Source organism: Thamnophis elegans, chromosome 14, assembly GCF_009769535.1.
Source record: "Thamnophis elegans isolate rThaEle1 chromosome 14, rThaEle1.pri, whole genome shotgun sequence".
NCBI lineage: Eukaryota > Metazoa > Chordata > Lepidosauria > Squamata > Colubridae > Thamnophis > Thamnophis elegans.
Window position 1 is genome coordinate 25,352,723 of NC_045554.1, and position 14,379 is coordinate 25,367,101.

The 14,379-nt window shown below is 42.3% G+C and overlaps 1 protein-coding gene across 1 annotated transcript in view; it reads right to left on the reverse strand.

Moving 5' to 3' along the window:
* Positions 1-14,379, reverse strand: part of GLG1 (golgi glycoprotein 1) — an 89,993-nt gene that overhangs the window by 23,798 nt on the left and 51,816 nt on the right. The window contains exons 6-12 of the mRNA XM_032230327.1: positions 12,161-12,232; positions 10,797-10,980; positions 7,614-7,828; positions 4,785-4,906; positions 3,318-3,419; positions 3,035-3,188; positions 1,292-1,429 (exon numbers count right to left, since the gene is read on the reverse strand). Of these exons, the coding sequence (XP_032086218.1) occupies positions 1,292-1,429; positions 3,035-3,188; positions 3,318-3,419; positions 4,785-4,906; positions 7,614-7,828; positions 10,797-10,980; positions 12,161-12,232 (987 nt within the window). The remainder of the gene's footprint in view (positions 1-1,291; positions 1,430-3,034; positions 3,189-3,317; positions 3,420-4,784; positions 4,907-7,613; positions 7,829-10,796; positions 10,981-12,160; positions 12,233-14,379) is intronic.

Genomic DNA, 14,379 nt, shown 5'->3' on the forward strand with positions numbered 1-14,379 from the left:
CTGTAAGGAGCAAGTGCCAAAACCAATCTCCCCTTCATCAAACTCCTTGGAAGGAAGGCAGGATAAGGTCGCATGAAAAAGCGATTGAAGAAAACGTTCCCCGCTTTGTTCAAATACTCATTATGCTGAATAATAAAATCCATTTAGAGAAACCTCTTATGAAAAAGAGCCCCAAACATCTCCTGCTTTGAGGTTCTTCTTTCTCCATTAAAAAGTCTACATTAACATGCTGAAGGAATGTCAAAAGACAAAACAATCAACCCGAATTCTCTTCTCCAGGGTTGCCACCAAGTTCCTTCTTTGGGGTCTCTTCAGCCAGCACAGAAATTCTGAGAACTGAAGTACACGGGTCCCAAATTTTGCCAGAGTTGCCCACCCCTGCATCAACATTTTCCCTTAATTTCAAACACCCTTAACAATTTAATAACATAGCCAACCTTTCTTGACCAGCAATCTCACAACTCCCCTTTCCTTATTACTTCCTGCTGAATTGACGATTGATTTGGCTTGGGGCAATCTGGCAGGGAAAGTCGCAAATTGCAATCACCTGACTGCAGATGTCGCAACTCTCATAAGCGCAAGTGGTTGCCAAACATGCAGATTACAATTGTGTGACAGCAATGACCAGAATTTTGAGAACAGGTCCTAACCACGACTCATCTGGCACCATTCTAATTTTATGTGGTTGCGGAATGGGTGGCTGCTAACCAAACACCACCTGTAGTATTAACTGCACTGTAAAAACAGCAAGGACAGTATTCAAAATACGAAATAGTATCTGTGTGATCACCTCCCTGTCCTGGTTGCTGGAGTCAGTTCTCTTGTCAACTGTGCTATTTTTCTACTATGTTCAGTAAAGGTAAAGGTTTCCCTGCCAGTTCTGTCCAATTCCAGGGCATGGTGTTCGTCTCCATTTCTTGGCCAAGGGAGCCAGTGATGTCCGAAGACAATCTCCCTGGTCATGTGGCCACAAGAGCTATATGCCAAAGGTGTATGGAATGCTGTTACCTTCCCACTCAAGGGGTACCTATTAATTTACTTGCATTTGCACGCTTTCAAACTTGTACAAATTCTCTTCAACCAACACATGGCCCCACAAGCAATCAGGTTTCTATTCAAAGCAGTAGGTTACAGAAATGCTCATATTCTAAACCTGAAGAAAAGTTATATTGACACATTATTTAAAAGTCGAGATATTTTCAGGTAATTACCACTGCTTAGCCCCCAAATATAACAATTCCAGCCTAGTCTAATCTAATCTAATTCTGAAAAGAATGAATGCCATAGTTACCTGTCCAGTTTCTGTTTTCTCACTGCACCACTTCCCCAAATCTATCATGCACTTGTCTTGGAGGGCTGGATCTAGTTTCACATCCAAAGCGCGCTGATGCAGAATTCGCTGTACTTCCGCTCTGCATTCTCGGGATAACTACGAAAGACGGATATGGACATTTGTGATGAACAAACCCACCCACTCAAAAAAATTGTGTTTTTCTTCCAGAAGCAGACACCAATTCTCCAGCTGTTCTTGGCCAAACCCAGTACCAGGCCAAAACATTGTCTCTTCTGAGTCTTCCTTTCTTTGCAGTCCCCTTCCAATTCTTACTTTCATTGATATTTGAATAGCTAAAATGTTTATTTAATCAGAAAGTATTTAAATAAACCATAAGAAGGCAGCAACTGAATCAATTGGGTCAAGCTGCAATTCTTGTTGTAGGCAGCTAAAAATAGATCCAATCTCTAATTTGTGCTTGTATCGAAGTGCTCAAAATTCCAGATTTTCTATCTTACATTTAGGAGGCTGTTTACACCGAGAAGTCTCACAAACATTACGTGGCTAGATAAACTGTCTATTTATAGAAAATAAAGTCATATATCAGCAGAAGACTCAACTAATGGACAATACAAAAATCAGATTGAATCTAATGTTCTAAAAAATTAAGACTAAGTTAAATATAGCCAAATTTATTGGGGAAGGAAGCAGAGAAGGAATATAAGAGATGCTCCATTGATCCTCTGGTCTTCTATAAGTTTCTTCTATAAAGCTGACTGTATGAATTTTTTTTAATCTACAAAATGCCACAATCTCATTTCAAAAATCCATTCTTTCTTGGAGGCAGTTATGGTTCAGTTTCCCCAGATCTCAAGCACATTGCAAGAAAATGATGTAACCAAGATGTTATTGGCACAAGAAAAAATTGATCAAACCCACCTCCACAGCTGAATGCTAAGGTTGAACCTGGGATGCCAAGGTTGAATCTGGGATCCTCTGATATGGAAGTACATTGCATTATGAAGTCTCTCCCAGGGACTAACAGCTCTTGGCCTCCTTCCGGTGGATCCTTGCCTCATTATAGAGGCAAGGAAAATAAAAATCTGTAGGTTTTCCCATGAACATCCTAATATGCACATGAAGCTTCCCAGCCAAGAAGGCTGGTGTAAAGATCCAAGCAACTAGTCCAGCAAAACACTGCGTTCTCTTCCCAGATGTTCCCAGACCTTCTGCTCAGTTTCTCTGTTCCTTTAGGAACATTCAAAGACTACCATATTTTTCGGAGTATAAGATGCACCGTGATTTTGAAGAGATAATTTTTTTTAAAAAAGTTTTTGCACTGTGCAGGCCTCCTAAACCCTCTGCATGGCTCATTTTTTGCAGGGTGGGGGAAGGCATGGAGAGGCTTTGGGAGGCTTGTAGAGTGCTCCCGGGGGCTGGGGAGGGGTCAAAAACGAGCAAAAATGGCCCATTTTTTGCTCACTTTTGCCATCCCCAGCTGCCAGGAGCACTCTACAAGTCTCCCAAAGCCTATGCACATCCATTTTTGCAAAGGGAGTGGGGTTTCGAGAGGCCAGAAATGCTGTATTCAGTGTATAAGATGCCCTCAGATTTTCACCCTCTTTTTGGGAGGGGAAAGGTGCGTCTTATACTCTGAAAAATACGGTACTTCAGGAACTAAACCCACTGCACGTTCCCAAAGCCTATTTATTCTCTGAGAAGCACCAAGATGTGTCAAGAAGATGAGGGGATAATACCTACCCTTCTTCCCTGCTCTTCTGTGCGATAAGCGTGTCTGTATAGGCAGGAGAAGATGGCTCCGGGAGGAATAATCTCGCTTGTTTCATTCCAACCATGAGTGTGACAAAGTCGAGAGGCATCTCCTTGGCACTTACGGTAGAGGACGGAATCCAACCTAGGAGGGCCCAAAGAGCATCAGCGTGAGATTCCTGGGTGGCTTGGCTCCCCACAGCAGCCATGGACCAGGTAGGAAGTCCCAGAGTCACAAGCAAAGCGCCTCAACGCCCCTTCCCCGTGCACTCACTTCCAATCCCGTGAAATAAAGTACTGAAGCTCTAAGAGCCGGTGTTCACAATCCTCCACCATCTTCTCTGTGTACAAGTGCTCCATGAGGCAAGAAAGAATCCTACAGGAGAAAGAGAAGAGTTAAGACGGCAACTACAGCATTTATTTTTTTTAAAAAAGTTTATTTTTTCATTTCAAGTTCATTCACACATACACATTTTATAGTTGCTATTTAACATTTGTCTATTCATTATTAGTCTCTATATTTATTTTTACACACACACACAATTCAGTTTGAGTCACTTTCTTGCTGCCCCGTGCCTTCATCTTATCTTGCAGCAACCTTGCTCCTTCCATCTTCTCAACCTCCCTTCTCTGCCTTCTTTCCTCCTCTCCTTCCTCCTTTCTTCTTCCCCTCTCCTCCTTCCTTCTAATCCTTCTTATCCTCTCTCCTATTCTAGGTTCCCCACCCTTGCTTTCTCTTTCTTCCTCCCTCCTCATCCGCCCTCCTTTCCGTTGTTGCCCTTGCAAATACAGCATCTCTGACACTCTTGTATTAGGTCCTACTAACCGCCAGCCTCTGGCAGGCAGGCAGGCAAACCAACCTGCCCACAAACTGGCTGCCCATTGCAACCACAGAGCCTTCTCTAGATGAAGGTCTCTCTCTGGTCCACCCTTTCCCTATATTGCTTATCCGCAACACCAACTTGAAGCGGCATTAAAATCCCCGGATCTCTCTTCTCTTGGCAACCAATTGCCTCTAAAAATCAGAATCTCCCAGTTTCTTTTAACAAGATAGGCAGAAAGGGAGGTAATCCTCAATCTACAACAGTTCATTTAGTGACCGTTCAAAGTTACAACAGCACGACACTGAAAAAAGTTGCCCTTGGCTGTTTTTCGCACTTACGACCACTGCAGCATCCCTATGGTCACATGACCAGAATTTGGATGCTAGGCAACTGGTTCAATTTATGACCATTGCCTTGTCCTGGAGTCATGTGGTCAGATTTTGCAACCTTCTGACAAGCAAAGTCAATGGGGAATCGAGATTCATTTAACAATAAATGCAGTGGTTCGCTTAACAACTGTGGCAAGAAAAGTCGTAAAATGGGACAAACTCCCTTCACAAATGTTTCGCTTAGCAAGATACACTTTGGGCCTAACTGTGATCGTAACTCAAGGACTAAATGTAGAATAAAATTATACAATTCCCAGCCCATTTTATCCCTCAGAGGCTTTCTTCAAATTTTACCACTTGCCGCTCTGAATCAGCAGAAGATGGTTTATTTCCTTGATAAGTGAGGGATGTAGAAATGGCCAGGAAGATGCCATTAACATATCATCACAGTACCAATCTCTTCTAATCTTTCTTAGTCCAAATCTTCCCTCTGCAAGAGACCACCTGGAATCCGTCCCTTTCCCTGTGGGTCCCTCTCACCCCAAAGAAACACGTGCGGGCAAAAAAGGGCAGGGCTTGGCCACCTACATGGGATCTCCGGCACGGATGTGCTTGCAGGCTGTTTGGATCACTGACTCGCAGGCTTCGTTCAAAGCTCGATCGATACGATAATCCGCCACAGGGTCCACCTCCTGGATCAGCGTCTGAAGCTGAAGGAGGGAGAAGAAACAAAAGTTAAGATCCAGAATCCTCATTGGGACAAGCAGCTGTCTCGCCACCAGTTAAATCCAGGAGGCCATGATTCTGAAGCATGGATGTCACCCATTCCTTGCAACTTCAACAAGGCCCATAGCCCCTCCCCCCCCGAAGGAGAGGTGGCTTTGGGCAAAGGGTTTTTCCAGCCTAACCCAATCAAGAGCAAACGGCTGGACTTTGGACCAGGTAAGACTCCCGACTTTTTGTAGTTCTGCTCTTTCATTTGCAGCAGGAAACTTGAAGTCAGGCAGGCAAAGGGTTAGGCTACCCCACAACATCTCAAGATCCAGGCATTTGCAACCCAAAGTACCATCCCCTTTGTCAGGCCCCAGGAACCAAGACAAATGTGGCAATTCTGTGTGTCATATAATATATGTAGGTATATACATAATTTTGCATTTATGTATTTATCTAGCAATCTTTATGTAGTGTAAAATTGGAGGTGGTGACCCTTTAAGAGCTGTATGCAACTAGATTTCATTTTTAATGTATGCCAATTAGTGTAATATTCAAAGTGACAATAGTTATTCTATTCTATTTCATATTTCTGTTCTATTCTATTCCATATTTCTATTCTATTCCATTCCATTCCATGTGGAGTTACTTCTGAGCAGTTATTATTCCTCACCTATAGACAGAAAACTTACCAAACGAAAACAACTACTTGTATAACTATAGATATACTCTTAAGAATCACCAGGAAGGAGCCTTAACTCTCCCCGAACAACCCTTCCAGGCTTTGTTGCCTCTTTGCCTTTTGGAAAGCAGCCCCGCCCTCCTGGAATCCAGACTACACTCTACCACACTCATTATGCAATTTAGATTAATCTCAATGAGAACAACCAGAACCACCTTAGTTGCATTGGGTCTTTTTCTCTTCCTAGAACTGACAAGGCAGGTGGGTAGGGCGAAGCTGTGCTGGGCACTCTAGGACGGTGGTCTTCCCCCACCCCACCAATTCCACTCATGAATGCAAGTTGCAACCTCCCAAATCTGAAACAGCCTTCAAGTAAAGGATGTTTGAGGTGAATGACAGCCTAGGAATTTAGTGCTCTTAGTTATTTCATTTGGGATGAGAAGAAAGCAAAATATAAGCCACCGGACCCAAATTATAGAAAACATACTGACATTCCAGTTTAATACAGTGCAACATTAACAGCAAGATGGCCAGTTTCCCAAAAAAGCTAATCTGAGTGCAGTTCTGCAGAAACCTCAAAGCTTATGGCATCCTATTACCCGTTCCTGGAAAGAAAGGAATTCAGTAAAAGGTTCTTGTAAGGAAGCAGATTTTTATTTTAAAAGCCTTATCACTTGACAGTTTTCTAAGGAAAACAGTGTCAGCTTTGAACATTCTACTTCTCGATTCAGCCACCTGTTCGTTGTGGACTTGGCACTGCAATCAAACCACAATCTTTCCAAATCCTCGCAAGCTAAAGGAGTTCCCTAATTCTTTGGAAGCAAAATTCTTCCTGAAAACCCAAGTGCTGCCAGGAAGGGTGGCCAAAGGGGATCAGCCGAGCTGCATCCCAGCCACTCCTTTTCCAGCTGATATGTTGCAAAGTACCTGAATGAAAACCTATCCAGAAAATCTGGACAGTCGTAAGGTACCAAACCACCAACTTCCTTGCACTAATGCACCTATCCAACAGAGGTGTGTACCCAACAATGGAAGCCTGCAGGGGACACCAGCATCATCTATGTCTGTCTGGGAAATAAATCTACTGCTCTCGTCACCCAAGGTACAACACACCGAAGCAGGAGGAAGTTTTCATTTCAGACACACAATTCTTTGGCTTCCTTTCTTTAATCTTGATTCTGTTTATCCTTCCCCAGCTGGAAACATAAAATGATCAGGGCCCTCCTTTTATGTACAACCAGCAAGTTCTTGGCAGACTAAGAGTCTGTTATTGAAGAAGAGGGAGAAAGCAGTGATAAAAGATTAATGTTGCTCCCTTTTATCATTGTTAATTCCTGCAACTAGGATGTATTTGGAAATACCGAATGGAAATACTGTGCCGGAAAGATAATGTATGCACCGGAATAGGAGAGGTGGCGGCTACATGGAGCAGAACCAAGGGAACATACCCTGAACCTAAACTACCACATTCACACAGCCGTCCGTGTGTGTGTGTGTGTCTGTGTGCCTCGGTGTGTGTGTGTGTGAGAGAGAGAGGGGGGGGGAGAGGGAGAGGGAGAGGGAGAGAATGAATGAATGAATGAATGCAGGCTAGCTGCTCCTGGTTTTTATGTTTGGTATAGATCAGTGACGGGGAACCTTTTTGGCACTGAGTGGCCAAACCGAAACGCACATGCACATGCCGGTTTCTGGCAGACGCAGGCGTATCAACCTCAATTGTGGTTATAAGTCGAGGACTACCTATGTTATGGAAGGAGGGAGAGGGAGAATAAAGAAGGGAGAGGGAGAGAGGGAGAGATGGAGAGTGAGAGAGAGATCACCCTCCCCTCAGCCAGTCTGCAAAGTGGCAAAGTTGAATGATTGTTGCTTTAATGGGAAGAGTTCCTTCCAAACAGCCCACTGCTTTCTTCACAGAAGCCGGAAAAGATTATGCCCAAGATGCTAAATTCCGGCAAGCACCAAACAGGGCATCCCCCTGTGAGGAAATTGCAGGTGAAGACTCCCCCACCCCATGCAAAGCTTACTGAATGTTGGCAGCTGTCCCCCAAGTTGCCTTTCTCTCCCCGAACCACTTTCATCAGGCAGTGCAGAGTGCGGCCCTTTCGATGCAGCCCCGAGCAATGGTGCTCGATCTCAGTGCGGCAGCCGAGGATGATTTCTGGGCTCAGGGAGAAGTCCTCCATCAGCATCCGCCTGTAGTCCAGCATTTCTCCCTGGCATTCGCTGCTTACCTGCCGGCCTAGGACAAATCAGAGGAGACTCAAGGAAGGTGGAATAGAATCCCAGCAATGAACAAGTCATCATGTGCCTTGGATTGTTGGAATGGCACATCAGAAGAATTGCTCTGGCTGGGACTCGTGCATTACATAGGCACTCTTGTTGCAATAACAAAAATTGGGAAAGGGATTTTCCACTTGGAAATTTTACATTTATCATATTTTTTTCAGACTATAAGACGCACCAGTGTATAAGACGCACCAAGGTTTCGAAGAGGTAACTAAGAAAAAAAAAATTTTTGCCTTCTCCCAGCCCCCAGCAGCCCTCTGCAGGCTTCAGCAGGGCTCAGGGAAGGCAAAAACAGCCCCATTTTTGCTAAAAATGGGCCATTTTTCACAAAAATTGAGGCATTTTTGCCTTCCCCCAGCCCTGCTGAAGCCTGCAGAGTGCTTCTGGAGGCTGGGGAAAGGCAAAAACGCCTCAGCTTCGGGAGGCCAAAAATGGCTGCATTTGGTATATATAGGATGCACCAATTTCAGCATCAGAAAGCTGATAAAAAAGGATGACTTGACTGAGTGAAAGGAATAGAGCTGAGGCAGGCACCAACCCAGCTATCGGCATTTTTAGTTTTTTCAGGCTTGAACCTTTTCCTAATAAGAGCGTTGCTTTAAATTACTCACATACATATCTGAACACGTTTTTGTTTTCAGTCTGCCCCTTTTTTTATTAAATGCTCTAAACCAACTTCTACTGTCTTTGTTGGGGAAAGTGCGTGAAATTTTAGATTTACTTACTGGACAGACTTCCTGCAACTGGCAATGATGCAATCCTGCATTTTAACATAGATGTAGTATGGTCATACAGAAATACCTTGATTCGTTGATATCTGGAGCTTGTCTTGCATGGCTGCTCATGTCAGGTGACACTACAAGCATCTCAGGTGGGTTAAAAGTCAGGGCTTTAACGTGCCCTCCCAAAATGCAAAAATCCCTTTTGGCCTAGCCAACTGCCATAGATTCATTTGTACACCCGGAATTGTTGTTGTGCTGCATCACTTACATCTGTGTAAGCTTCATCTCACAGAAATACAGCCTGACATTCTCCTGCAGAATTTGCTGGTTATTATCCAGAATCAATTGCTCACTCAGCCATCGAGAGCTGCACAGCAACCCCAAGCCATGATACTCCCACTGGCATGCTTCACAGTTGAGTGAGGCACTTTTATTGAAATGTAATGTTTCATTGTCTCCAAACACAGCGTTTCTCATTAAGGCTCAAAAGTCCGCTTTTGTTAGTCCCAGCTCCCGACACAATATTGTTCCAACTGCCTGCTGGGTCATTCAGGGGGTCTTTGGCAAATCTGAGACAGGCAGAAATGCAGTTTCTGAAAAAGTAGAGATTTTATCCTTAATATCTTCCTATGCAGACTGTTCTTCGGTGTTGCCCTGTTGGTAGACTCATGAATACGGAGATCAAGCAACATAAGGGCCAGTAGATCCTTTATTCTCAGGATTCTTTGGGCCCCTTGATCTTGGATGATCTGTTCTCAGAAGAATAACAAGGTGCTCCTCCATTTGCCTGACCTGGAATCCAACATCTCTAGAAATTGCTTTGTAGCCGTCTCTAACCTCACGAACATCCCAAATCCATGTTCCAAGGACCACAGAGCTCTCTTTTAATCGTGACATGATTTATTACCACTATTTTCTCCTATGAACAGAAGCTCCAAGAGGGCAAACAATTGGTCTCTTTTTTTGAAGAGACGGAGCTGCTCAAACGTGCCCCGAAACTCACAATTGTCTTCTGATGGATGACTTTGCATATACTTCCCAACAAAGACAGTGGATATTGGCTTAAAGTCTTCAATAAAGCTGCCTCTTTAGTCAGTTTCTCTTTAACTATTAATAGTCTTTAGATCAAGCTCTGATTGTTTTGAAGGTCACAATTCTGCAGGATTATGAATGGATCTAAAGAAGCGTTTCAAGCTTTCTGTGGACTTCAATTCCCACAATCCTGGGGGCTGAAGTCCACACATCTAAAAGTTGCCAAGTTTGAAAATGCTGCACTAAAGGTTTCCCAACTTTGGTGTCAGCACTATGCATATTAATTCAGGGACAATCAGAAGTCCGGCTCCAAATTAAATTCAAAGTACAACATTGGTTTTAATACTCTAAATAGCCTAAATAGCCAAACTTCCGACAATGGCTGATAAAAATGTTTTGTTGACCAATGCAAACATCTGTCCCGTCAGGTGCAAGGAACCAGAACGACACAGTGGATCAGAACAGTATGTTTTTTTAAACTCACCCATTTACAAGGATTTTTCTAAACTAAATGCACTTTCTAGAGTACAGCCATATAGTCACTCCAGGCTTTTGGGGGAGAGGGGGATGTCAATTCCCTGTGGCTTCCTCTCCTTCAGATTCCAGAGACTGACATGATTTTCATGCAAAAAAATTCTGAAGTTTTTTTTTTTTTACATTTCAGATGCTACACTTGTTAAAAAATATATTATTATTTAATGTGTTTTTCTCCTGTGCTATCTAAGGATTCTGCATGCATCTCAGTGACCAGGGCTGCACCCACAGATTTCTGTTACCGTATATTCCGCCATATAAGGTGACTGGGTGTATAAGACGACCCCCTCCAGACCTCCAGCCAGACTTTACTAAGCCCGCGAGCCAACTGAAGGCCTCCGTGCTGCCGGGCTTTCGTAGTTTGAGCTCAGCACCTTCCTCCTCCAGACCTCCAGCCAGACTTTACTAAGCCATCCCAGCGCTCATCCATCCACATGCCCAGGCAAGGAGCGCCGAGGTTATCGATTGAAAGGCCAGCATCTGGGCTGGGGGCGGCGCAGATTTTTGCTTGATGGCGTTGCTTTTTCTTTTGTTTTGGGGTTAAAAAGTCATCTTATATGCCGGAAAATATGTTATGTTCTGTTCTGTTCACAAATTAGGGTTTGACAAAAGAGCAAAAAGGATGAACACTACCTCTGTGCACAGCAGATTCGAGGCACATGAGCAGGTAAGAGAGACGGGCTTCCCGGGTACGAGGCAAATTCTCCACATTACAACGGTACTTTTTCAGGTCGCTTTTGCAGGATTTGGCCAAGGAGTAGCTGACTTTGTAATCCTGGGCAATCAACTTTTGCCGAGTGGTCAATGCATCCCGACACTGAAGGGGACAAGTGAGAATTCAAGTCAAATGACCATTCACCTTTGATTTATATTGATTTATGACATAATTAAAATTTTGCCCCAATTAAAAATGAAGACACATCTGAATTAGAAGATCCCAAAATGCTCCATGGTTACAAAGGGCTCCATTTTTCTATATCACATCAGTCCAATTCTTTTGGGAATCGCCCAACGTTTTTTTTTTCTGGTTATAAATCTTCTGGAGCAGGAAGTGGCCCTGAGAAACTATGAACTCCTGTTCCAAAAGATTTATCTGTAGACCAACCCTGGATGGACTGAATCAGTATGTATCTGGAAGGAAAGCGGAACGTTTTCTTATTCCCCGGAACATACAATTTTGCTCAAACTTAATATCAATACACCACCTCTTTTGTCATTCAGAAATTATCCTGACTTTCACTAGACCAAGCGACAGAAGTGCTACAATAGACTAGCCCAGGGTGCTCTTTCAACTTGCTCTGTCCAACAAGTTGACTTTATGACATCTTTGTCCCAAACTGATGTTTACTTCGTTTCAGGCAAAACCAGGCCCATCGCGAACAATGGGTTTATTTAGCAACTGACGTGTTTCATTTAATAACCGCCACAATCGCTTAATGACTGCCACAGAAAGGTTGAAAAAATGGCTCTGGTCTTGTGGTGGATGCACTTCATGGCCACCACAACTTACCACTGTAATTTCCAAACTTAATTACAATTGTAAGTCAAGGTCTACCTGTGCTACATTCTGCAATTCAGGGCAACTTTCCCTTGGCTCACAAAGCACAGACAGAGATGTCCTAATACTGACTCCATGCCTCCACCTAAATCTCCTCTCCTTTCTACTGTCCTCCCACCCAGCTAATATGATCTCCATAGACCTGCCTAAGTGGACGCAAAAGGAACTGGGGAATTTGTGGTTCAGCCTATTTTAGAATCCAGCCACAGTCTCAAAAATTGCATGAACTACCTTATCTCTTTAAGCCATAAGGTGATTTATTTGAGCTTAGGGTGCTTGTGTGAATAAGCAACTGCGGTGTGTGAACTCATGACTCTAGTTAGTCAGCTGGCTTATCCTCTCTTGGGTGCATAGATTAGAGAAACCCAAGAGGTGACTGAGAAGCCAAACCTTGGGTGAAGGAAGGGGCAGCGACTAAAAGGCTGAATTCAGCACTCACCTTTTCACTCATGGCATCTTCAAACTTGTGGTTAAATAGACACTTGTATACTCTGCCTTCGCCTGCTTGAGTCTGTGAAATAAAGCAACAATTATTTTAGTATTTACATTATAGTCACTTTTCAAAATCTGATACATACCGTTATTCACCATATATCATATTTTTCGGAGTATAAGACGCATCTTCTTCCGTCAGAAAAGAGGTTGAAAATCTGGGTGCGTCTCATACACTGAATACAGCATTTGTGGCCTCCCAAAACCCCGTCCCCTTTGCAAAAATGGCCATGCATAGCCTTTAGGAGGCTTCCAGAGTGCTCCTGGGAGCTGGGGAAGGCAGAAATGAGCAGAAAATGGCCCGTTTTTTGCTCAATTTTGCCCACCTCCAGCCCCCAGGAGGACTCTATAAGCCTCCTAAAGGCCATGCATGCCAATTTTTTGACAAAAAAAACGGGTCCATTTTGCTCGTTTTTGCTACCCCCACCTCCCAGGAGCACTCCTACAAGCCTCCTAAAGGCTATTCGTGCATATTTTTTTTCAAAAAAAAAATGGGCCTGTTTTTGTGAAAAACGAGTCATTTTTGCGAGGTCTGCAGAGTGCAAAAACTTTTTTTTATTTTTTTTCCCCGACATATTTTTTTTTATTATTTTTTCCCTTCTACAACACCTTACAGTCATTATATCAACATTCTTATGTCATCATACCTGTACATGTATATAATATTTTGCTTCTATATTTACACACTTTATACATAGTTCTATATATATTTATATATATGGGTTTTTGGCTTAATTAATTTTGTTCTTGTTTTGCAGCCATTTGTACCAATTGTTCCAAATTTCATAATATTCCGACTCTTCTTTATCTTTTAATTTCAGCATTAATTTGTCCATCTCTGCACAATCCAAAGTTTTTTTTATCACTAATTCGTCCGAGGGGGTATTATTTTGTTTCCAGCATTGGGCAAATGCTATTCTAGCTGTAGTTAGCAGATGTGTTAATATGTACTTAATTTTCTTTGTATATTTCCCTTTGATTATTCCCAGTAGAAAGATTTCGGGTTTGTATTTTATCTGTTCTCCTGTAATTTCTTGCACCCATTTCCAAATTTTTATCCAATATTTTTGTGTTTCCAGGCAGGTCCACCATATGTGATAATAAGTCCCTTGTACTTTTTTACACTTCCAGCAGGTCGGGTTCATGTTTGGGTACATTTTAGCCAATCTTGTTGGTGTTAAATGCCAACGATAAAACATTTTGTATATATTTTCTTTAAGGGCTGCTGATCGTGTTAGTTTATAATTTGTGTTCCAAATTCTTTCCCAAACCACTAGATCTATGTTGTAACCAAAGTTTTTGGCCCACGCTATCATGCAACCTTTAACTTTTACTTCTTCTAATGTTACTTCTAATAAATATTTGTAAATTTTTGCTGTGAATTTATTTTCCGAGCCAATTAAAATTTTATCTATTGGTTGTAATTCTGTGTATATTCCATATTCTTTTACATCTTTTTTGTATCTCGATTGTAGTTGGAGATATGGCCACCAATCTATATTTATATTTTGCTCCTTTAATTCTGGATTTGTTTTCAAATTCCCTTGGCTGTCTAAAATTTCACTATATCTAACCATTTTCGATAGATCTAGTGTATTGGGATGTGTCATGGCTTCCATAATGGAAAGCCACGTCAGTATTTTCATGTAATGTTTTTCTCTAATTTTATTCCAGACCTGTATCAGTGCATCTCTAACATAGTGTCTGTGAAAGTATTTTTGTTTCTTTTTAACCTCTTCCCACTTTTTTTTTAATTTGCCTCTTCAAAACCTTGGTGCGTCTTATATTCTGAAAAATACGGTGCTGTTCCAACAAACTCATAGACAGACTGAAACACAATTGTCAAAGCCAATTACAACTTCAGTTACGCTCCATTTTACTAATATATATTTTATTCATTGCACTTCCCCGACTGCTTTTTAATCATAATCCTGTACTTTATAGTTTACAAGTCTGTTGTTATTTACCAGGTAGCATCCTCAGTTAAATGAAATCAATGTTGAATCAAGTTTGTTATTTTGTAATAAAAAGTAGCCTCCTTAAATCAAGCTTGACTTTTTGTTGCCTTCATAGCTCTGTCCAATAGTTTCCTTGGCAACAATACAAGCCATATTATGGGCTTTTTCTTCTCCTCCTTCTTTCTTTTCTGTTAATTGCCAGGCTGGC